The sequence below is a fragment of the Aquarana catesbeiana genome, linkage group LG01, assembly GCF_042186555.1.
Source record: "Aquarana catesbeiana isolate 2022-GZ linkage group LG01, ASM4218655v1, whole genome shotgun sequence".
Classification (NCBI taxonomy): domain Eukaryota; kingdom Metazoa; phylum Chordata; class Amphibia; order Anura; family Ranidae; genus Aquarana; species Aquarana catesbeiana.
Genome location: NC_133324.1, coordinates 718,810,196 through 718,835,724, shown reverse-complemented (window position 1 = coordinate 718,835,724; position 25,529 = coordinate 718,810,196). Strand labels below are relative to the sequence as shown.

At 43.6% G+C, this 25,529-nt stretch overlaps 1 protein-coding gene across 4 annotated transcripts; it reads right to left on the bottom strand.

Moving 5' to 3' along the window:
• Positions 1-1,815: 1,815 nt before the first annotated feature.
• LOC141111848 (microsomal glutathione S-transferase 2-like) lies at positions 1,816-17,588 on the bottom strand. Of its 4 annotated transcripts, XR_012236480.1 has the most exons (7): positions 15,555-15,680; positions 12,629-12,857; positions 12,289-12,388; positions 11,875-11,945; positions 8,468-8,549; positions 2,744-2,872; positions 1,958-2,164 (listed from the first exon to the last, which is right to left on the bottom strand). XR_012236480.1 is itself a non-coding variant. In XM_073604031.1 (6 exons), exons 2-6 carry the CDS (start codon positions 15,601-15,603, stop codon positions 2,032-2,034), a joined length of 435 nt encoding a protein of 144 aa, XP_073460132.1. In that variant the 5' UTR covers positions 15,604-15,678; positions 17,444-17,575; the 3' UTR covers positions 1,816-2,031. The 4 variants fall into 4 exon arrangements, 3 of the variants coding, with proteins under 3 accessions (XP_073460132.1, XP_073460114.1, XP_073460123.1); XM_073604031.1 differs by lacking the exons at positions 2,744-2,872; positions 12,629-12,857 and adding an exon at positions 17,444-17,575 and having other exon boundaries at positions 1,816-2,164; positions 15,555-15,678; XM_073604013.1 differs by lacking the exon at positions 2,744-2,872 and having other exon boundaries at positions 1,816-2,164; positions 15,555-15,671.
• Positions 17,589-25,529: the final 7,941 nt, after the last annotated feature.

Genomic DNA, 25,529 nt, shown 5'->3' with positions numbered 1-25,529 from the left:
CGCAGGAACCCTGGACAGGTAAGTGTCCTAAAATAAAAGTCAGCCGTTACAGTATTTGTAGCTGCTGACTTTTAATCACCTTAGTTGGGGAGGCGACGACTCTTCTTTAAGGCCTCGTCAAGGCTGCTGGCAGCCTGTAAACTCTATAAAAGCCTAAAAGCTGCTGCAGCAGGACAGGGCTAGATGGTGCACTGAGTGGTACTAACATTTAGGCAATATGCGCACAGGGATGAATGCTCAGAACATAGAGTGTTTGCATTCCAAGCATTCATCCCTGGACACATATTGCCTAAAACATTAGTACAACTTCACTGTCCTGCTGCAGCAGCTTTCAGCCTTTCATAGAGTTTGACAGGCTGTCGGCAGAGGGGCTGGAGGTATGCCTGTGCCTACCACCTGCACCTTAATGCCCTGTACACACGGTCGGATTTTCCGATGGAATATGTTCGATCGGAGTTTGTTTTCGGAAATTGCGACCGTGTGTGGGCTCCATCGGACTTTTTCCATCGGAATTTCCGACACACAAAGTTTGAGAGCAGGCTATAAAATTTTCCGACAACAAAATCCGTTCGCGTAAATTCCGACCGTGTGTGGACAATTCCGATGCACAAAGTGCCACGCATGCTCAGAATAAATTAAGGGAGGAAAGCTATTGACTACTGCCCTGTTTATAGTCCCGACATACGTGTTTCACGTCACCGCGTTCAGAACGATCAGATTTTCCGACAACTTTGTGCGACTGTGGGTATGCAAAACAAGTTTGAGCCAACATCCGTCGGAAAAAATCCATGGATTTTGTTGTCAGAATGTCCGATCAATGTCCGACCGTGTGTACAGGGCATGAGACTTGAGTAGAATAATCGAACACTGACTGCAGAAAAAGACCAAGTGGTCCATCAAGCCTGCCCACAGTCTCAGGTACATAGGCTAAATGTCCAACGTGCATGAGGTCTAACGTGGAACTCAAGGTACCAGAATAAAGACTATAATAAAACAATGTTCATTAGAGAAACCTGATGTATTAAAAGCCTTTACTGATTGTGCCATAAGATTTAATGGAAATACCATAAAACTGTTTATTAGGATCAAGTCACATGATCCCACTGTCTTGTTCCCTGTGAAAAGATGATGAGCCTAGGAGGAAGGATTGCTGTAGACTCAGGGGATGTACTAGGTAACGTGATGTAGTCACCAGACACTAGAAGAAGATGTGTTCTGGAAAACAATCAGTAGTCATGGCACAGGGGTAATGTTAATGTTGTCAATCAGCCTCTATGGGTGGAGAAGGAGCTACTGATGCCATTGGTAGCACTTTCAGTTGATGCTCTTAGCTGTGGTGGCACTGGTGGTGGCACTGGTAGTGGCTTATAAGAGGGTTTTTTGTTTTGGTGCCATTGCTACAGCTAAAATGAAATCTTAGATTAGATTGTAGCCAAGATATAGTCCCTGGTATATTTAAATGTTGGGTGCAGAGCAATGTAAAATATAAGGTGTTAGGTGGAAGAACCACGATAGAAAAAAAATTGCCTTGATGTCCACGTTAACATGCAAGGTACATTATGCCTAATTTCAGTAAAGGTCACATGAATACTGCAGCAAGCAAGATTCTCCCAGATTCTGCTACATTATACATTCTGTGTAGCAATGTTTTTTTGAAAAAAGTAATAATAATTGTCATATAGGGACTAGTAATGTGTGCGCAATAACTGTAATACTGAGCGATTATTGTTATCTCATCAGCTGTGGTTTGTAACCATGGACTTCATTCATGAAAATATGAAACATCAATAAAAGAATAATAGAGATTACGCATCCTTAAAGTTATCCTTAAAATGTAATTGTTTTCTCAGCCACATAATGACAGGTTATGTCAGCTCTACTTTTGAAGCAGCCATATAACAAGTTTGACCATGGACACTGATGATGGGCATAGCAAGTAAATATAAATGAGACAAAATGACCAAAATTACTTGAAATTTATATGTACACATAATTTTTAACACTATTCATACCAACAGTTTATATGTGTATTTACTGCATATTTTTTAGCTTTTTGAAGATATTTATATCCAGGTAAGTCTTAAAAAGGCCGTTTGTAATTCCAAGGATAGCAACAAGAAGTAACAGGAATAATGAGATCAGGCTGAGATAAAATCCTGGGATCCTGAAAAAGAAAGCACACAAATGCATGATATAAGTATTTTATACATATGTGCCAATCATGATGCAGTTGTAATAGTAAAGGGTTAATCTAGTGCACAGAACATCGAGGCCTCTCGCACACAATACTCCTGTTTGAGCATCTATTTTTTCAGCCGTTTTTTTCTTTTTTGGCCTCTTGCACACTGCAGCTTGAAAATGCTCAGTACAGCTTATTTTTTTTACTGAGCTAAAATACAGCCCATTAATTGTAATGTGCCCATATACACACAGGCGTGTAAACAAGTGCCATGTGATCTTCAGTAAAAAAAAAAATCGTGAAAAATCTGCATTTTTGGTCAGTAATTTGCGCAGATTCAAAAAGTTGTCCATTGACATTGTCCATCTGGGAACAAGCTTACGCGCAGACGCGAACATGTGAGCGAATTTACACTAACGCATATGCGATAAAATACATTAAAAAAAAAATCTGAAAAAGTAGATGCTCAAACAAGAGGATCGTGTGCAAGAGGACTTAGTATGTATTGTGCGCATTTTCGCGCATATGCTTTTGAGCAATGCCACACTTTTGAGCTGTACTGACCTTTTTCAAGCTGTAGTGTGTAAGAAGCCCAATGATGCACACGTATCATCTTACTTGTAGTCAGAACAATGAAGAATGAGTATTGACTTGGTTAAATAGGTAGCTGCTCTTTGTTCTTTGCCTAGGTTACTAAAGTAAAGCTGTAGTTTACACATACTTGATTTACAGCACAATGACAAATCCTTACCTTTCCTGTATTGACACACTTTATGAGCACCTGGGTCATTTCCAGCGCTCTGAAAGAGGCTATCAAAGCTTCCTTTATTCAGGGAAGAGCAGACGGATGACAGAGCTCAGATCGGGGGACTGGCCTGTCGTTTAACTGCCTAGGCACTGAGCACTGCATTATGGGAACTCAGCTGTCATATGTTCCACCACAGTAGAAAGTATTAGGATTATGGGCTAGAGTATTCTAAGAAGGATAAGAAGACGGTTTTGACAATGCCCAGTATGGGCAAACTACAGGTTAACGCCTTAGCTTTGGTCCTACACAGTTGTACATGCTCCTCTCCTTTACTGAAAGTGCTTATTCTGATTTCACTTGCACAATGTGAGCACAATGTGAGCTTCTCACAGGATGCATTAAAAGCTGCAGCAATCCAATAGAGCCTCATTTCCTGGTTGGAGGATGATGATAATCATCATCTAGTCCTTTTCTCCTCACTCCTGTCTCTGGCCAGCCACTTTCATTCATTGAATTTCTGTTCTTTCAATCAGTGAGGCTCAGCATCACAGGTGGCAGGGCAGCCATCAGAAAATTTGGGGCCCCTTACACAGCTTTAATCCTGGGCCCCCCGAGGCCTGATCATCAACATTCCCCAGGGCCTGCCCACTGGCCGTCCTACCGAATCCGCCCACATTGTGGAGACTGGAGGAATGGATAGATGGATGGTGCTGGGCGTGGATGTGGATATATTGTGGAGACTGGAGGGATGGATGATGCTGTGTGCGGATGTGGATAGACAGGGCCGGTGCAAGGAATTTTGTCTGCTTAGGCGAGTATGCATTTTGGTGTTCCCCCAACCGTCCTCCTACCAACCCCTACCATCCACAATGCAAACCCCCACTCCAATACAGTACAGTTTCATTATACAATACAGACTGGTCTTATACACTGACACCTTACTGTACATTATATGCAGACCAGTCTGTACCCTGCTGACACTTACGTACAGAGTGCAGGGTTCAGGAAAGTGTGAGGTACAGAGTGTAGGGTTCAGGCGAGTGCTAGGTAAAGTGTGCAGGATTCTGGAGTGCGTTATGTACAGGAAGGAAGGTGGGTTCTGGCATGCGTTATGTACAGGAAGGTGGGTTCTGGTGTATGTTATGTACAGGAAGGTGGGTTCTGGCATGCGTTATGTACAGGAAGGTGGGTTCTGGTGTATGTTATGTACAGGAAGGTGGGTTCTGGTGTATGTTATGTACAGGAAGGTGGGTTCTGGTGTATGTTATGTACAGGAAGATGGGTTCTGGTGTATGTTATGTACAGGAAGGTGGGTTCTGGTGTATGTTATGTACAGGAAGGTGGGTTCTGGCATGCGTTATGTACAGGAAGGTGGGTTCTGGCATGCGTTATGTACAGGAAGGTGGGTTCTGGTGTATGTTATGTACAGGAAGGTGGGTTCTGGTGTATGTTATGTACAGAAAGGTGGGTTCTGGTATATGTTATGTACAGGAAGGTGGGTTCTGGTGTATGTTATGTACAGGAAGGTGGGTTCTGGTGTGCGTTATGTACAGAAAGGTGGGTTCTGGTGTATGTTATGTACAGGAAGGTGGGTTCTGGTGTATGTTATGTACTTGAAGGTGGGTTCTGGTGTATGTTATGTACAGGAAGGTGGGTTCTGGTGTATGTTATGTACAGGAAGGTGGGTTCTGGTGTATGTTATGTACAGGAAGGTGGGTTCTGGCGTGCATTATGTACAGGAAGGTGGGTTCTGGTGTATGTTATGTACAGGAAGGTGGGTTCTGGCGTGCATTATGTACAAGAAGGTGGGTTCTGGCGTGCATTATGTACAGGAAGGTGGGTTCTGGTGTATGTTATGTACAGGAAGGTGTGTTCTGGTGTATGTTATGTACAGGAAGGTGGGTTCTGGTGTATGTTATGTACAGGAAGGTGGGTTCTGGCATGCGTTATGTACAGGAAGGTGGGTTCTGGTGTATGTTATGTACAGAAAGATGGGTTCTGGTGTATGTTATGTACAGGAAGGTGGGTTCTGGTGTATGTTATGTACAGGGTTCAAGAGAACATTAGTTACAGAGTCCATTCATCCATGTACATCCCGATACTGCACCTCTCCTCCACTGCTAATAACCTCTGCAATACACACACCTCTCCTCTCCCCTCATCTTCCCACCCCCCAAAGCTCCACCATCCTCCACATGATTACCTTTGTAAAAGAACTTTTCTGTGAACTCCTTTTCAGCTTCTGAACCCCCCCCCCCCCACACACACACACACCAGATAGGAGATAAGGATCCTGGTGCAGAGCAGGGAGGCTATTGAAGGAGCCGTGGAAGAGCTGCTCAGAAACTCCACAGAAACTCAAAGCTGAAAAAACATGCCTTGGTACCTTTTCCCCAGCCAGCAATGTACGAATGCCTCCTCCCCTATACAATGGTTGCTTGACAAAGGGGGCGGTTATGAGTAGTAGTCCCGCCCATACCCGACATTACAGCTCTCATCTGACAGGTGAAGTCTCTAGTCCACGCTGCACAGTGGACATCCAGCTGGCTTGATCGCCCATCCCATTCCCTGGCTGTGTTGGATGTTATATCAGCAACATAATGTGTATGCTCCCCTCTCCCTCTCTGTAGCGGGCGAGGGGGGAAGAGGGGGTGGCCAGGCGGGCCCCTTGGGACGCTCAGGCCCCTTACAGTAGTACTGCCTGTACCCCCCTGATGGCGGCCCTGACAGGTGGCATTACCTGGGATGGTCTGCATGCAAATACAGTCTGCCCAGGAATATCCACTCCTTCAAACTGACCCACTCATCAAGGCATTTTGATAATTGCATAATTTCTACCAAGATATAGTCCACTGTTTAGATCAGGGCTGAGGGCTCTTCAGAGGACCACTGAGCAGGTCACTGCAATGTTTCCAGAAAGCTATGCACAGCACCCTGCTGGCTCCTACCAACAGCCATGATTTGCTTGCATTGCATAGAGAAACAGAGACAGAGCCCCTAGGCCTAAAAATAGAATGTGCAATGAAAACAGGTTTTATTTGAAAATTTAATTAGCATTTTTATGAGGTGACAGGGGAGGGGGTGAAGAAACCAGGGAGGGCAGAATATAAGCAGATTAAACTTCAGCTTTAAAGTGGTTGTAAATGTTCAATTAGCATTGACATTGACACAGACAGCAGGGCTCGGCCCCATGCCCTGCTCCAGGGTCACAGCTTTTGATTGACAGCAGCGGGGGCCAATGGCTGATGCGGCTATGAATCTGTTCAATGAGGAAAGAGAAAGCGGCTGGAGCTGCTGCACTCATGCACATCGCTGGATCGGGCTCAGGTAAGAAAAATGGGTGGTCTGGGGGGGAGCTACAGCAAAGGTTTTTCACTCTAATGCATAGAATACATTAAGGTGAAAAACCTTAAGGTTTTACAACCACTTTAAGCTAATGGGCCTACTTTTGATTCTTGATATCTTCTTAAAAAAATGTTAATTTCACATAAACCTTCTGGATTAAAGTGGAAGTAAATCCTAACTATAACTATAACTATGTGTAGCCAGGAGCCGGCTAATGTTGCCTGCAATTCAAGGACAATGTGCAGTGCTGTTGATATAAAGTTATCTCCCCTAGTGTTGGCTTGGACTCCATATTGTCGTTTCCTAAAAGTAGAGCATTGAGCAGAGCAAAGCATCATGAGACGTGTAGTTCAGAATGCTGGGGTTTTACTTCTAACAGGACTGGCTTGAATTACAACTACCAGACTGCTGGGAGAAAAGAACAGACTGCTGGGGGAGGATATAAAAAGGCTGGTCTAGGCCTAGATCGCTCTCTTGGGACCCCGGCCTAGATCTGCCAGCAGAAACTCTGTGTCTGTGTGTGCTGCGGCCGAGTCGCAGCCTGTGCAAGAAAGAGTCAGCAAGTGGGCATTCAGATGGACATTTGTGGACAGCATTGCCTCCTTATGTGGCAGCGGCCTGGAGGCCGTTCCTGATCCTTCCACGCTTCCTGCACATCAGATCCGGGTGGGCCGCGGCGTGGTGCGATGGAGGTCAGACGCCATCCCCTGAGCCAGGACCCCGAGGGAGATCCTGAAAAGCCATCACCATCCTCATTGCTACCTGCAACCTCAATTACAATAACAGTGATTGGGCACTTGCTCATTTATTCACATAGACACCTTATACAGACACCGGTGCTTTTGCTCACATCTATGTCACCTGTAGTCCTACAGGTTACAATACCAACCAGCAAGCATACACAGTGAATACTTGTGCCTAATTTACACAGGAAGAGCCTGCATCCTCTTTTGTCTAACAACCTACCAGCTAAATTGCTCTGCTCTATCAACCAGGATTGTCATATTCACAGATTCCTTAAGTGCTAGCTGAAGACTTGCATATTTCATCTTTGCTACGGAGCTACCTTTAACCCCTTTTGTCCCTCCCCAATCTTTACAAGTGATTAGTGTTTAACCTAAAGGGGTCTTCTTTCGGTTATCTGGGACTCTGTTTATAGGAGCCAGTCAAGTTACAAATACAACAGTTTGCTTAATGTTTTGCTATTTGCCTTAGTATTAAGTGCCTGTGAGCTGAGGTACAGAAAGGAGTGGTCTGACATAGTAAAAAGGGCCAATCCCTTCCTTTTTGCTGCCTGTTCACATAGGTGTCAATTGACTGACCTACGGTTTGATTGTATTTAATCACATTGTGTGCATTCCTCCTTACTAACAGAAATCCTTAGCCTGTATAATTGCATGTATTACTAGTGATTTGTTGCCTTAGATAAGATATTCACTTGACGTACAAGTTTATGTTACTCACTTCCATATGCCATTCTTGCTATAGTAAACAAAGCTAAATTCTTTCATCAGTACTGTGTAAGTCTCTTATTACTGTTGTCAACAGGTAATAACAACTGAACCCAGGGTGTCAGAGGTGTCAGAGGACGTGCAGAGTGGGGGCAACCAATGGGGTACAGATTCTACTAGCGGCCCTCACGAGGGTAGCGCTTCATATGCTTAAAAATATTCTCTCCCCCACTTCTCATATTTGTCCTATAAATATCTGCGTACTTGCCTATTTTCAATCTGCTCTGGTCCAGTCATATATGATCCTTCAGCTCTGTGTATGGGAGAGTAGAAATTGGCTCTAAATTCCGGGAGCGATTACATCACCCACAATCTCCCATGGCCCAGCCATTGTTGCTGCTCCCTCTCCTTCCCTGCGGCAGCTGGACACTGAAACAGGGGAGTTGGAGCTGCGGGATCATGTGACTGGACTGGATCAGATTAAAAATAGGTACACACATCTTTTTTTTATACAGGCTAGGCAGGATAGGTAGGAGTAAGGGGTAGGGCACATTTTTATGATTAGTTGTTGCTAGGCTTTTCTTCGGCTTTAAGTATACTGCCTCTATGTCTAGAGTTTTGCTTTTAAAGTCCATGCAAAGCCATGTCTTACTGTCTTGTATCATGGTGTTACAAGTTTGAAAGTTCACATAGTATTAAACTGAAAGGCAATTTATTTGTTTTAAAATGAAACATGTTTCTTACCTGTCCTGAGCAGAGGCTATGTAACCTTTAAAGTAGGTGTGACGTGCAAATATGTACAGCAATCCAAAGGCGGCAGCCACTTCTGAAAAACAAAACATGACAGCAAAACTTTACGGTGAACCACTGCAATGGTGTTTCCTCCAAAGTATCACTTAAGGGACATGCAGTACTTTGGAGTTGTGTTGACAACTAGGAATTCTCTCATGTTGGAAGAATTATACATCACTTCCTGTTTTGGCTATGGGACAGTAAAAGACAGTTAATAAAAGAAAATCTCCCCACTTGGACAGAGTTGCTAAAAAAACCTTTGTAACTCTCCCAAATTTGGGATCTTCTTTCGCTTTCACTCTCGCTAATAAAAGTAAACAGGAAAAATAGAGAGAGAGAATCTCCCTAACCGGTGCACAAACAGCAAAAAAAACCTAACTGATATGTAATCTAGATGTCAATTTAAGTGCTCAATATTAACCTCAGCTTACAACTTTGCACCCTACAAAATGAAGTCTCCTTCTAACCATTGCATTAGAATCAGTCTTTACAGTATATTGTAGTCACCATGAAATAAAATACAATACATAAGTGCTGCTGCAGAACTGGAAACATATGTACAGACACCCCAGTTCCAGTGATCTAGAGTAGTAGGAAGCTGGTAGGAAAATGTGCTTGAATCTGAAATATCAGTTTTGGGTGGACTTACTCCAGTGTGATATGTCCAATAATCCCACTATGAAAAGGTTGAACCTAAAGGCAACCGATATGCCTAACTGTAAAATTACTGTATATAATAAATTAGTCTACTTTTATACATTTTATGAGTGGACCTCCAAATCTTTTAAAATGTAAGTGGACCAGCTATTTTCAGAATTTTTAGGAATAAAGCTAGCAAAAAATTTTTAGGCCTCTGGCACACTGCTGTCTAAAAACCCAGTATTTTTAGGCATACAGGCGTTGTAGTTTTTTTTTTACTGATCTTAATGCAGCCCATTGTTTTCAATGTGCCTGTACACACAGGTATATAAACATACACTGTGTATGGATGAGTAAACGAAAAAAAAAAAAAAAAGAAACGAAATATGAGTTGCTAGTCAGTATTTTATGCATGTACATGCAAAATACTAAAACCAAGAGATAGATAGTAAAGTAATGCAGGGGTAGGCAACTTTTGAGATGTAGATATCTACCTGAACAACAAGTTCAAAGATTAAGGTTTGTCGCCCTTATTTCTTTTAAGAAATGAACTAGCAGAGCCTGACTAAACAGTAAGACAAACTTAGAAAAATATAATAAAACAAATGTCACTGTAAATATATGTAGCGCTGGTAGATTTGTAATCTACCGCTTATAGGTAAATCTTGTGGGTTACTTGTTAGAGGAAGTTAGATTTGCCTCTGTTCCAGCTTGGCTGAGTTGCATGTAGTTCCACACTGTGCCGGCGGGTGTCGTTGTCACCATGGGCTGGTGTTGGAAAAGCAACGTGTTGAAGCGTATGGATGCTCCTCTGTCACGGAGACAACTCGGCGGAGGTGGTCCTCCGAGTTGCATTCTGGGAGAGGGTATTTATGGGACAGACGCCATGTTTAGGGGTTCGTTTTCAGCCACCTGCTGGCCCTCCTGGCCGACAGGTATGCATTAAGAGTACCACCTCGTGGTCTTCCGTTCCGGAGGCCCACGTCGCTGCGGCATGTGGGTGGGCCCAGAAGCCTGTCTGGGGCCTACCACAGAAGCAGAGGAACGGTCCTGAGCTGTCTATCCTGAGTGAAGAAGTTGGACAACCGAGAAGATCATAGGGGAGGACCCGTCATGGAAGGATCATGCAGAGTGCTGGTCTGGAGAGGGGCCTGGTGACTCGGTTGGAGGACGTATCCTGAAGTAGTCTTACTGCATAGTACTGCCGGGTTGGCTTAAAGGTTCAAGTACTGTGTCTGACATTCATCGCAAACCAATACATCCTGTGGCAGAGGATCGTATGGGTTTTATTCCAAACAAGTCTGTGGCAGAGACTTTTGTTCGTGCTACGTACTGGCTGCTAGGCAAGTGAGAGATGTCCATCCAGGCCTGCAAAGATTGCATTCAACCATTCAACCACAAGTGTTCAATTACAGAGAATGTTCTAAAGAATACTAAGGAAAGGTATTTGAGCTTCCCTGCAACTTTCCTTCTGCCTCTTTCCTGCTACTTCCTTTATTATTTGTTCATTAAAGCAATGGAAAATCTACTCAAGTGTTGGTGTCTACATCGTCCAGAAGGAAACTCAACGGGACCCTAGACCCGCTTCCGGTGAAACAGAAGTAACGAGAGTGAAGGTAACAGCCCGCTTTAAACCAGCAGCTTCACCGAGAGTTAGTGCTACATATATATAAACCTAGCCTATCTTCAAAGTGGACAGTGTCGGTCAGTAGAGCAGTGGACAGTATCAGCAGGGCAGTGTATGGTGTATGGACAGTGTCAGTAGGGCAAAAGACGGCGTCAGTCGGTAGGGCAGAAGACGGCGTCAGTCGGTAGGGCAGAAGATGGCGTCTGTCGGTAGGGCAGAAGACGGGGTCCGTCGGTAGGGCAGAAGACGGGGTCCGTCGGTAGGGCAGAAGACGGCGTCAGTCGGTAGGGCAGAAGATGGCATCAGTCAGTAGGGCAGAGGATAGTGTCAGTAGGGCGGCAGCCAAGGGTGTACGCATGCAGCAGCAGGAATTATACCCCCTGTTGCTTTCAGTGGGAGCTATCGCCCACCAATCGTGACCCATTCAAGTAAATAAGGCAACTCTGCAAGTGCCCCTCAACTGCGTAATTGTGTGGGGTCCAAGAGGATACTGCAGGGGGTGAGGAGGTGATAAAACGCTTCCTCATTGCCTGCTTTAATCCCTTGGTCGCTGTGCACACCCTTACTGCCCTGAGCCCCCTAAAATAGTAAAACAGAGTTCACATAGTTTTAGATGCTGTTCTGGCCATTTCAGTGTCGCTTAAGACACTCTGACCTGAAGTAGGGGATTGGAGAGGAGACTTTCAGTGCACCCTAGAGTTCTTCTGTCTTGCAACAACTGCGGGCACCTCTCCTGCTGGCAGAGCTTTGAGGTGTACTGCAGTAGATATCCTCCACCATATGCTGCTGCCAGAACTACAGAAGAGGCATTGGCTGATGACTGCCTTCTCCCTCTGCAGCTGGCGCCTGCTCAGGTGCAAATGACAGAAGTAGTCCTACTATGTTTGATGCTTCGGGGACAGCAGGTCAGCAAGCCGAAGGCACGATCTACCAGTCACCTGGACGCTGTCGACCAGTTGCCGACCCCTGAAGTAATGAGTTTATGCAAATTTCAGACTGATTCAAGAATTTAATAATATGGAATATGCACAGTATGTCTAACGAAATCTTAACATTAAAGAAACTTTCAGTCCTTTCAAAACTTCTACATTACCTTGATAAAAGTATGTGCCAGCTGTCCAAAGAAGAACAAGAAATATGGGATAGAACTCTATGCAGTTTTGCCTAAGAACAGAATAAAACATATATTTTGTTTGAATTTACTATATAACTTCATTCACACATTGCTCTGTAAATGTATCTATAGGTACATAATGCCTGCATGTTCTACAGAAAACATTTTATTAGCAATTAATGCGAGTATAAAAATGATGGGTCTCATTTTTGCAGAGCAAGGACCAGCACTTTTCTAATTTTCAGCATTATTTTGTTTCATCTTTGTGGTTCATTGATTTAGTCACTTATCAGCATTGCCACTTTAGCCCATTCCCATTGACATAACATAGGGGGCCTGGTAAAGGCAGGTATTTCTGCTATAATTAGTGCTATATCATAACCAGAAACTTACTGTGCACGGAATGTCCTCTCAAATTCTGGAGGTCCTGTGACTGCTGGGGGCATGATCTTGTGTTTCATTCTAGATCTCCCCACAAGTCTGGCATAGTACCCTATCAAAAAAAAGTGCAGGTAAATAAAATGAAAGACGTTTTGCACAAGTTTCACTTTGCTAGGTTGAAAACATACATTTCTGAAAAACTGGATGCATATAAATAAATGTTAAAATGCTGAATTAAAATAATACTGTATTAAAGTGGTTCTAAAGGCAGAAGTTTTTCTATGCATTAATTTAAAAAAAAAAAAAAAAACGTCAGTGTGCAGCAGCCCCCCTCAGCCTCACTAATGATTACCTGAGCCCCATCTTGATCCAGCGATATTGCACGAGAGCCTCGGTTGTCCGGGACTCTCCCTCCTGATTGGCTGAGCCACAGCAGAGGGTACCATGGGCTCCTGCTCCTGTCAATCAAAGTCAGTGAGCCAATGAGGAGAGAGAGAGCTGCTTGCTGTGGGGGCACTTGGCAGGAGGGAGGAGCCAGGATTGCCGGCACGGGACCTGAGAGGAGGAGGTTCTGGGCTGCTCTGTACAAAACCATAGCACAGAGCAGGTAAGTATAACATGGTATTTTTAAACAAAAAAACAAAAAAACTTGAATATCACTTCAAACCCCTAGTTTTCAAAGAACTTTCAGCAGCTGATTTAATCACTTACTGGTTGTGCAGCTTCTTTATTTTTTAATCCTTGCCTGTTTAAGTTGGTGCCATGACTGCAGCCCATTGGGTTTTCCTGTTTCAGAGAGGCTCCGTTCTTTTGCAGCATCCTATAGAGCCACCCTTGCATGCAGGGTCTAGAGTTGTGTTGCCATACACTGTTTTAATCAGTAGAAACAAAAAAAGCCCCATAGCCTAGGATGGCGAGGCACTCCCCTGCTCCTTCCTCCTCCCTCCCTTCTTCAAACAGACTGATTGGACACTGCATAGTCCACTGTTAACGGTTTCCGGTGGAGACCGGAGGTTCAGGGAAGCAGCACTGAGAGAGGAGCCAGCAGCACTGAATATTCTAAACTGCAAGTGCTGGGTAAGAATTATAGCAAATAGTTTGCTGGGGAATATTTATTTTATTGTGCTCAATGTGCTAGGTAAAAATGCTGAGGATTTAATATTACTTTAAGTAGGAAAGAGGGACGATATTTTGGCTAATAGTTGTCATACATGGTAAGTTAGTCTGTCTGACAGCTTTGGGACCAGACATTATGATCTATCAGATTAGGCCAAATGTAGCATATACCTGAGCTATAGTTCCCACTTGTATGGAGAACAATATAAATAACAGGTGAATAACACATGAATAGATTGTTACACAATTGGATTATCATCCTACATATCCAATATATAAGCAAGATGGGGAGTCATTGTGCTCCATATTTCTATTAAAATTAGAGGTTTGTTATCTTCACAGGATGGCACATTTTTCATGTTAATCTGCAAACAAGCAATTACAGGTTCTTACACAACGTTACCAAGACAACCGACGACACCGTTCGTAACAGATACAATCTGGTTTCTACCAGTGTTCTGTAAATGAGATATTGATTCGGCATGTTTCTTATTAAACACTAGTCACATACACTTTGATCATTTATACAATCATTCAGTCTATTTCCAATCAGGAATACCCTCATACTACATAGTTTTTGGTAAACTTAAAAGTGATTGTACAACCAGATTGTAAGAGGCTCTAGATAGATGTTAGGAGGTGCAGTCAGCTACTTTGCAGGTAGGAGGTAGGTGGCTGTTTTCCAGAATAGTGTGGAAATAGGAAATTATGTAAGTGAGTGTTAGGGTCCTTTTTGGCAAAGCCTTCCTATAGTGGTGTAATGAGTGGAGTTTGTGCCCATTTAAATGCTAGTGAGTAGAATTATAGGGGTCTGATAATGTTGAGTGTTTTTTATATATATATATATAGACCATCACTTTAAGAATTTGTAATGCACTTTCTTGTTTCTTTCTAGACACAGAGTTTTTAGTCTATGATGACCTTCACTGCCAGGTAAGAAGTAACAGTTTACTCCCTTTTTTTGCTCCAAGAAATGGACAGTCTTATCTAGCTGGTCTGATCCAGTACCGTCATGGCGGCGCCCATGTTTTCTTTCACTTTCTATCAGTCATATGATGTAACCACCTACTTAACTGTTCCCTTGCTGTTAAGAAGATATGAATGCTGATTGGACTAAACTATATGATCACACCTATAACACGCCTAGACCTTATGCATATTCATAAGTATATATTGTTAAACTTGATGTTTGTAAGTCAGAGACACTTCCTTCTTCATTCCGCCAGGTAGAGCTGGAAGTCGGTGTGTTGTGTATCTCCACTACAGTTTATGAATAAAGCACCTAATATTCTTTTACAAAGATTTGGGCTCACTGTCTCATCTGAATGTCTTGTTTGGAGACTCCCTAACCTGATTTAACACTAGGATGGGACAAGCCTAAAGAGACGAGCCAAACACCCCAGAGCCATGTGGATGTAGTCAACTACTGCCAAAGGTGACTGTAGAAGGACCAGCTGTAGTCACCCTGACTCTGTACCGGTTGTCTGTAGACTGTGAGCAGGATGCAAAAGGGATTTTAGGCCAGGCTATGTGTTCTCTGATGGGAGTACTACTACACCTGGGAGCAGGAGATATGGGAGCATGCCTGGCTAGGTAGAGCAATGGAGTGGGGCATAGAGAGAGACTGCTATACTACAGAAAAGCACCTTGGTAATCTTGGTTTGACAGGAGCGCAAGGCTGTGATTCTAGTATACAATAAGGTTGGCCCCAACCCTCTGGTGCTCCCAAAGAGGAATAAGGGAAAGATGACTTAACAATTATGTGCTGGTGTTCTGCACCTGAATGATTGCTACAGAAAGTTTGCTCTTGTGTATGGCAAGGTGTGCTGAAGCATTCTCTCAGTATGTCAAAGTGATATTATATGTCACCGCCATCTTTGAAGCTACAGTAAAGTGGGGAAGAGACATTTATTGTGTGGACATTCCATTATTAGATATTAATATTAAGGCCTAAGACCAGGGATGTCATGAGTGGGCCTATGGCCAGTAGCTGGGCACAATATGACAAAGGCTAACAAGTCAACCTGTCTCCACCAGCCATGTTTACCAAATAAATGTATATGTAAAGCATTGCGTAAATTGACGGCACTAGATAAGTACCTTAAATAATAATAATAATAATAATAATAAATCACCTGTAAAAGAAGCATGAATATACTAACCTTTCCAGTGGCCTCTGTTTTGAAAAGCAGATCCTTCCCTGCTCCCCATCCACTGTCACTGTATTCCGACAGCAGCTTGGTTCCAGTTGTACGAGCTCAGAGTGAGTGAACTGTACACAGTACGCTATTATACAAAAAGTTCAAACATTGTTCAGGGACAGCAACAATGAGGACCCAGGTAGATTGCATTGGTAGGCACGGTGGTAGTTTAGAACCCTGTATTATGCACTGGAATATGTTACTGACAGTCAAGGAATGATATGTAGGTAGTTGTTAGCCTGCCACCCTAGGTCATGACCTATACTGTATTATGACTAGGCAGAAATAGAGCCCTTTCACACCACAATGCAGTGTGCTCACAAACAACTCACTTGTTTTTGTGCGTTGAGGCTTTTTGCAGCACTAGACAGCTCATATTCATCAATGGGCTGCAATGCGCAAAAAAAATTGCACAGTACGCATTTTCAGCACACTGCGTTATGTAGGTGCAGTTGGGCGTCATTCACAATGAACAGCACCGCTGGGCATCAACACACATATCCTGCATTACCACTGTGTTGCCACAGCATGTTTGGTGTGAAAGTGTCTTAAAGGGAACTTCTGCCATTCCACTGTCCGAGACACCATAGGCTTAATTTGCAAACCTATCACACCAGGATAAGGATTTTAATGAAAAAAAAAAAAGTGAGTCCAATGTGATTTAAAAAACAGTAATGGCCAAAGCTTTTTTTCGGTCATACCTCTCATGTTGAACACAGGAGTGCACTTACTTTTGCAATCCTGTAACCCAAAGTCGGCTTATAGCAAGCTATATCCCGCTTTCAACTGACATTACAGACCTGCTCCAGGCTCTGGAAGGATCACGATCATATTGTCGGGATCCACCCAGCTATCTGACTGACTGGTAGCTCTGGCTCTTAGTGCTTGTGGCTGAGACCCAAAGCCAGCTGCACCTGCCCCTTTCCCAGCCCAGTGCTCCAGTGAGCGGTGACTAACAGTCACTGCTCTCCATTCTGAGCAGACCGAGACCTGAGCGATCAGTGGTCATGTGAACCCTCAGTTCTCAGGTCTTATGCCCTGTACACACGATACGATTTTCCGACAACAAAATCCATGGGATTTTTTCCAACGGATGTTGGGTCAAACTTGTCTTGCATACACACGGTTACACAAAGTTGGTCGGAAATTCCGAACGTCAAGAACGCGGTGAAGTACAACACGTACGACGAGCCGAGAAAAATGAAATTCAATAGCCAGTGCCGCTCTTCTGCTTGATTCCAAGCATGCGTGGCACTTTGTGCGTCAGAATTGTGTACACACGATCGGAATTTCCGACAACGGATTTTGTTGTTGGAAAATTTTATAGCAAGCTCTCAAACTTTGTGTGTCGGAAATTCCTATGGAAAATGTGTGATGGAGCCTACACACGGTCAGAATTTCTGACAACAAGGTCCTATCACACATTTTCCATCGGAAAATCCGACCGTGTGTACAGGGCATTAGAACAAGGGAAAGCTGCAGCATCACATCTATGCTGCGGCATACAGGTGAGTTTGTGTGCCGTTTTTTTTTTTTTTTTTTTAATTGCAGTCACGTGGCTTAAAAGAAAGATCCTTATCCTGGCATAAGATTTAAGAATTCAGCTTCATATCTGAAGTTGCAGCTCCGAAGTAGTGCATGACAGGTTATTGTACCTTCCATATTTTTGTGTAAGAGCAAGGTACATGACACTGTGTTACATGATTGCACAATACTGTCCTATGGAGTTAGGCCGTCAGGAAGTGACACTCTGATCTATATACCATTTGCTAGTTTGAACACATTCTACAGGGCTTGTTATACTGACCTCTGTATATAGGCACATAATAATCAGATATATGTTATCTTACCTTGCTGACATGCAGAAAGCAGGGAAATAACAGCAACAAGAATAATATTGTCTCCCATCATTCAGCAGGTTCAGGCTCAGACTCTGTGCACTCAAAACGAGTTACGCAAGCCAGCAGATCATGACACACCTTAGTAGGCGGCACTGTTCTTGTGATAACATTTTTTTTTACATGCAGTTTTGTATGTTAGGGGTTAAAGCATTCCTGCAGTTGCTTCCATGGTTGTAGAGCTGGAAAGACCAGCATAGTTTGCTTTTACATGATTCTATGTGCATCGCTACTAACCTAAGATGAGACAGTATTTGGACAGGACGCATATTCTTGTCAACCCTCCTGAACACATGGACCATGAAGAATTAAAGCACAAGAATGGTCACAAGGGACACATTTAGACCTGTACATTGGAGCAATGTATGGTAAAGATGTGAGCTTTCGTTCTGTAACCCAAAAGACAAGGCACAGTCAAATTCCTTATGAATGACACCACAATGCACTTTACAAATACACCACAGCATACATGTGCTTCAGTACATGACAATGTACACATGTGAACCATCTATGGTTTGTGGTGCACAGCTTAAAAAAAACTCAAATGAATGTGGTGAGCTGCCTTACCAAAACGCACTTTAATGAGAGATTTAACACATGTTAATGCACATGCAGTAATAATAACCTAGGAATGGATGAAAAGTAAAACCAACATAAACTATGGAGGTTAACCACTTGCTTACTGGGCGCTTAAACCCCCTTCCTGCCCAGACCAATTTTCAGCTTTCAGCAATGTCACTCTTTGAATGACAATTGCACGGTCATGCTACAGTTTACCCAAATTAAATTTTTATCTTTTTTTTCACACAGATAGAGCTTTCTTTTGGTGGTATTTAATTGCTGCTGGGTTTTTTATTTTTTGCTAAATAAAACAAAAAGGGACCGGAATTTTGAAAAAAAAAAACTGTTTCATATTTTGTAATAAAATTTTGAAAACAGGAAATTTTTCTCCTTCATTGATGTGCACTGATAAGGCTGCACTGATGGGCACTGATAGGCTGCGCTGATGGGCACTGATAAGGTGGCACTAATGGGCACTGATAGGTGGCACTGATAGTCCTGCCTCATCAGTGCTTATCAGTGCCACCTATCAGTACCCCCCAGTGCCACCTACCAGTGCCCACAGTGCCACCTACCAGTGGCCACAGTGCCACCCATCAATGCCCACCAGTGCTGCCAATCAATGCCCATCAGTGTCTAATAATCAGTGCCCATCAGTGCTGCCCATCAATGTCACCTATCAGTACCATCCATCAGTGCCCATCAGTGCCACCTATCAGTGCCGCTTATCAGTGCCACCTATCAGTGCCCTTCAGTGCCAACCATTAGTGCCTATCAGTGCCACCCATCAGTGCCACCTCTCAGTGCCACCTATCAGTCCTGCCTCTTCAGTGCTTGATAGGTGGCACTGAGAGGTGACACTGATGAGTGGCACTGATAGGCACTGATGGTTGGCACTGATGGGAGGCACTGAAGGGCATTGATAAGCAGCACTGATAGGTGGCACTGATAGGGGGCACTGGTAGATGACACTGATGGGCAGCACTGATGGGCACTGATTATTAGACACTGATGGGCATTGATTGGCAGCACTGGTGGGCATTGATGGGTGGCACTGTGGGCACTGGTAGGTGGCACTGTGGGCACTGGTAGGTGGCACTGGTGGGTACTGATAGGTGGCACAGTGGGCACTGGCAAGTGACACTGTTGGGCACAGCCGCAGCTTTCTGAGTGAGGGACGGATGTCTCTCTGACAGAAGCCACTGATCAGCTTTTTTTTCCCCTCACACTGACAGCGTGAGGAAAGAAAAAATACCTATTACCGAGCTTCTGTTTACATCACGTGATCAGCCGTCATTGGCTGACAGCTGATCACGTGTTAAGGGGCCAGGATCGACCCCCTATGCCCTGTACAGACGATCGGAAATTCCCCCAAAAAAGTCCGATGTGAGCTTCTGGTCGGAAATTCCGACCGTGTGTATGCTCCATCGGACTTTTGCTGGCGGAATTCCTGCCAACAAAAGATTGAGAGCAGGTTCTCTATTTTTCGGTCAGAAAAAGTTCCGATCGGCAATTCCGATCGTCTGTACAAATTCCGACGTGCAAAATTCCTACGCATGCTCGGAAGCATTGAACTTCATTTTCTCAACTCGTCGTAGTGTTGTACGTCACCGCGTTCTTGACGGTTGAAAGTTCAGAGAACTTTTGTGTGACCGTGTGTATGCAAGCCAAGCTTGAGTGGAATTCCGTCGGAAAAACCATCCAAGTTTTTTCCAACGGAAAATCCGCTCGTGTGTACGGGGCATTACTCGGATCTGTGAGCAGCCGAGTCTCATAGACTCGGTGATCACAGAGCGCGCCGCGCGCGACCTGCAGGGTCACGCAGACTGCGCTTGCTCGGGAGGACGTCCATGGCAAGTAGTTAAATAGTGCATTTATATATACAAATCTGTACACTTTTTTAATTCCATTTTAATATTTAAAGGTATAAATCACGTAGCACATATAAGTTAAGGATTTATTTAGTTGAATATCGCCTACTTTATCTTTTTGGTTTAATTTATTAGTGTGGTTCACACTTAAAGGGGCAGCTGTCACATATTTTTAGCACAGGGTTGGCGCCTTTTATATTAAAAAAAAAAACTGATCTGTACACTGGATTTGGTTTTAAAAGAGGGACAGTTGGAAGCAGTGTTGTTGTTTTCAGGGTTTTATTAAGGCCCCATTCACATCTCCACTCCAAGTCGCCTGAATCCAAAAGCCTGAAGCTCAAAAAAGTTCTGCTTTTTTGTAGCTCAAATTAGGCAGATTTGCGTGTGTAGCACGGCCCGCTTGAGGACTGCTTGGATTTACCTGTTCTTCTGCTTTGCCATGACCCTGTGAATATTCCAACCAACCTAATACTCTGAGTTCAGACATCTTCCGCAACACCCTTAAATGACACGTCACACAAGTCAAATATGTTTATATTATATATGCTTTTACTGGAGTAAATAATGTGGTATTGATACACAGAAGAGGGGAATTGGCGGCCGAGTGTTGGATAACAGCCCAGACTCGGAGGAATAATTTCCCTAAAAAACAGTAGGGCCCTCTCTATGGTAATAACAGCAGTGTCCAAGAGGCAGGCCTGATAGTCTTCACCGGCAGTTGGAGCTCATTAGATTGTATCCGATAAGGCACAGTGGTCCGGTAATAGCCGAAGGGATTGAACAGGCTAGTGATACTCCTTGAAGTGGTTTTAAGTGAAGGTGTCTATGTACAGTGTTCCAAACAGTAATGCATTAAAGTGTTCCCAAGGTAAGGTGTCTGTACACAGTGTTCAGATAAAGTAGCAGAGAAAGGTTGCAAAGGATGGGCAATTGCCCTCTCACCAACGACCAGACCTGCTTACACCTTGCAGACAGCGATCCTGGAAGAGATGTCCTTCAGCGAAAACAATCAGCGATGACCAGATGGATGCAGGTGACCATAGAGTAGATTAGCTGGGTAGGCGCCGTGTGGATGTCCGATGAACAGCAAGCAGGCTTAGGCTCTCCGGAGCTGGGTTGGAATCACTCGATCACCACGTGGTAGGCCGCAGCCCCTCTCCCCGCACAGCAAGGCCCAGGAAGAAGAGAGCGCGGTGCAGATCTCCAGTCCCTTTTTATAGTTCCTCCCAGGAGTCCCTTCAGCTTGCAGCAAGGATCCCTGCGATGTGTAGTCCAGATGTCATATTACACACAGGAAACGCCGGTCTGAAAGACTACTACTCCCACAATCCTTTCTGGTCGGGCTCACAGATGTGATGACAGTCACCGGCTCCCAGCACTAGAGGGATATGTCTATAGGCGAGGAATGATGGGGAATTGCACTATATTATGACTGTAGTCCACATCGCTACACGTGCTTTTATTCCAATAGACATAAATGAACACGTGATTTGCACATTTTTTTTTTTTTACATTTTTTTGCTGTCACGCAATTTATTATTATTATTTATTATTATTATTGTTATTATTATTAATATTAATAATAATAATAGTTTATTTTGTGTTAAGGTGTTTATTTATTATTATTACTATTTTAGAGGATTAGGGGTAATTATTTATTTATTATTACATAGTATGAATTTATTATTATTATATTAAATAATAATATTAATAAATAATAATAATAATAAGAAGACAATACATAAAATATTAACCCCTAATCCTAACCCTAACTCTAACCCCTTACCCTAACAGTAATAATAATAATAATAATAATAATAATAATAAATGAATCATAATAAGAAAAAAATATATAAAATCTGACGTAAAAGCTAAAAAAGCTGAAAAAAATAGCAACAAATGATGCAACAGATGACAGTTTTCTTTACTGGCTAATAAAAAAAAACGCCAAAGCTCAAAAACGCTGTATAAAAATGCAGAAAGACCCTCAAAGATGCTACGCTCAGGTGCCAATTCAGCCTAAAGATGAATTTCTGATTTTTTATTTATTTTTTAGTTCCACTTATCTGTCGTGCAATGTTGTCCTGAATTCAGATACTCACCTGCCCACCAGATCCAACATTGTCCTGTTGCGATTCGCTGACCAGGTTCAGCCAGCCACAGCTCTGACAAATGACCACTTTTATTCCTTCTACAGCCTTCTGGAATATATGAAATGGAACCCCAGGAGGCTGAGGCAGCAGGGACATGTCATTCTTGCCTAGGCAGTGGATGGGCAGGACCAGGCGTAACATGTAAAAGGAAAAAATATAGAGACCAAAAAAGTACAGATTTATTTTGCAGAGGGTACTGGCCTATGCACAGGTCCTCAGATGATCTGGCGGATGAAGGTCCACTTTAAGGAGATAGAGGAAGAGAAAGAAAAAGTCATGGGGCCCTAAGACAAAGTTTTATTTATCCATATAAAGACCTTTGATATTTTCCATTTTGCCAATGAAGCTAATTTTTCTTGTGAAAGTGAGAATCCAAGCAAAATGTTTTTGTTTAGTTTTTTTGCTAGATTAGCAAAGGGTTAAAACTCAGATTTTTATTGCTGTCTGTGTTCCTGTTGGGGAGGACTTTACTTACTTCTTAAAGTGGAACTTTACTCTCGCATCACTAACCTCCCCCAACCCCTCTGCTGTGCTGCCATTTTAAAAAGTCCAGCGTGTGTGCAGATGCAGGAATAAGAGAGACCTGTTGCGCATGCGTGGGAATTTTATGCGTATGCACACAGGTGACTCTAGTTTCTAGTATATGGGCATTGTGAGACCATGGTCTGTGCTCACATGCAGAAATCCCCCGCTTGTGCACAGACATGCAAATATGGCGCAGTGTCTCTGTGTGAACCCAATCACGTGCTGCTCATTTGTTTCTGTAACATGTAGTGCTTACTCCTATAGGAGCTGCTGGAAATGTGCCCAGGTTCTTCCCCAGTAGATTGGCCCGCAGCCAGGCATACAATCTAAGCTACACTTTTCCTCAATAACCAGTCTTATGGTCCGTACACACGATCCGAAAATAGGATGAAAAATACTGCTTTCGACACGATTGTGCGATAATCAGATCGTTAGTACAGAGCTTTCAAGAGCCGATCATGACAATTCATCTGATATTATTCGATCGGACAAGCAGGAAATTTTTCCTCGTACGATACCAGATCATACGATTTACGTTTAGTCAGCACAGTTGTTATCTAAAAATACAATACAAATACATTACAACACATGACATCACTTCCATTTTTTTTGTCTGTCATACGAGAATTTTCGTGACTTTAGTAACCTATTCAATTTCTACTTGCGTCTATTAACCACTTCAGCCCCCCTCCTGGCCAAAGCACTTTTTGCGATTCGGCACTGTGTCGCTTTAACTGACAATTGCGCGGTCGTGCGACGTGGCTCCCAAACAAAATTGACGTCCTTTTTTTCCCACAAATAGAGCTTTCTTTTGGTGGTATTTGATCACCTCTTCTGTTTTTATTTTTTACGCTATAAACAAAAAAAGAGCGACAGTTTTGAAAAGAAGCAATATTTTTTACTTTTTGCTATAATAAATATCCCCAAAAAATATATAAAAAACATTTTTTTCCTCAGTTTAGGCCGATACGTATTCTTCTACATATTTTTGGTAAAAAAAATTTTCAATAAGCGATTATTGATTGGTTTGCGCAAAAGTTATAGCGTCTACAAAATAGGGGATAGTTTTATGACATTTTTATTAATAATTTTTTTTACTAGTAATGGTGGCAATCGGCGATTTTTATCGTGACTGCGACATTATGGTGGACAAATTGGACACTTTTGGTGCTATTTTGGGACCATTCACATTTACACAGTGATCAGTGCGATTAAAAATGCACTGATTACTGTGTAAATGTGACTGGCAGTGAAGGGGTTAACAAAGAGGGGGCGCTGCAGGGGTTAAGTGTGTCCTAGGAAGTGATTCTAACTGTGGGGGGGATGGGCTATGCGTGACACGACACTGATCACCGCTCCCGATCACAGGGAGCTGTGATCAGTGTCAGTGTCACCAGGCAGAACGGGGAAATGCTTGTTTACATCAGCATTTCCCCGTTCTTCCTCTCTGTGAGATGGTCGTGGGTATCCCCGCGGACATCGAATCCGCGGGACCCGCGGTGGGACTCACAAAGCTTGCGGATGAGCCGCTATCCGGACCTCGCGAGATCACGTACAGCTACGTGATTTTGCGCAGCTGAGCCAACCTGCCGCAATATAACTGCGGCGGCTGGTCCGCAAGCGGTTAGGCGAAGAACTTCAGACGATCTGTCGTCCGATTTTCGGATCGTGTGTACGGGCCATTAGAGGTGTTGTTTTTGTTGTCTTTATTTTTGGAGAACTTGGATAGGGTTTGAGGGAATTAGGTGGGATACTCCAAAAACAGGACTATGTACAGATTGATGACAGTGAACACCTTTCTATACAGCTGAAGCAGAAGTCCTTGCATACAGCAAACTGTGAACTTGGCTTGTAGTAGAAACAGGTAAATGTAGAACTGAAACAAAAGTCCTTCCACATAGCAAACTGTGGGCTTGGCTGTGTAGTAGAAGCAATTCAAAGCAGGCTTCTTTCTTTAGAACAATAAGAACAGAGTCCCTTCAAAATAAGGCCTCATTCACACGAGGCTTCCACGGAGTCCGCCTCTCTCCATTGATCTCTGCTGAGCCGGCGGATGACAAGTCTCTCTCTGCTCACTGAGAGGGGAGGGGCTTGTCAATCGCCGCTGCTGCCTATGGAGGGATTGGATGAAAACGGACAGCATGTCCGTTTTCATCAGATCTCACCCGATCCGATAGCGACAGACCTGGGGCATCCGTCTGCTTTTAGCGGATCGGACGGGGTCGGATGTCAGCGGACATGTCTCCGCTGACATCCGTCGCTCCATAGGCCAACATGGAGCGCCCGTTCAGGTCTGCCGTCAAAACTGACAGGCGGACCTGAACAGTCCGATCGTGTGAAAGGGGCCTTAATGAGATAGACTAAGCTCTTCAGAACACCAGCCGATGTTCCCTTTAAACAAACACACAGCTGACTCTCTAGCACAGGAGGGGTGGCAAGAGCCTAAAAGTGTCTCTCAGCAGTCTGTACTCACAAAAGGTCCAGGGAAAGTTGATTGCCTCCCTCTAACTTCCAAGCAACACCTTTTCTCCAGTGATACCAGACTAGATCTTCTGCAGACAGCCCCTCAGTCCGCTCTCTGTAGCTTCAGCATCCAGGCCCTCTGGTCGCCCATCTGAGGCCTTACAAACAGCAAGCACATGGTAACGTTGCAGGATGGACTGATCCTCTCCAGGAAAAGACCCAAAGCTCAGTGTACTCAGAGAAACTGTCAAAACTAGGTACCCACTCCCCCTACCCGCAAAAATGACATGCCAAATTGGGTAGAAGTGGGAGAGGGGGTATTTAAAGCGGAACTTCCCCTTTTGGGTGAAGCTCTGTTTTAGGCCAGCATCAATAGTCAATGAGAGGAAAAAATGCCTTGTGTTGGTGGTTAACAGTGGCCAGTGTTTGTGCCCCCATGCATTGATGGTCAGTGCTTGTGCCCCC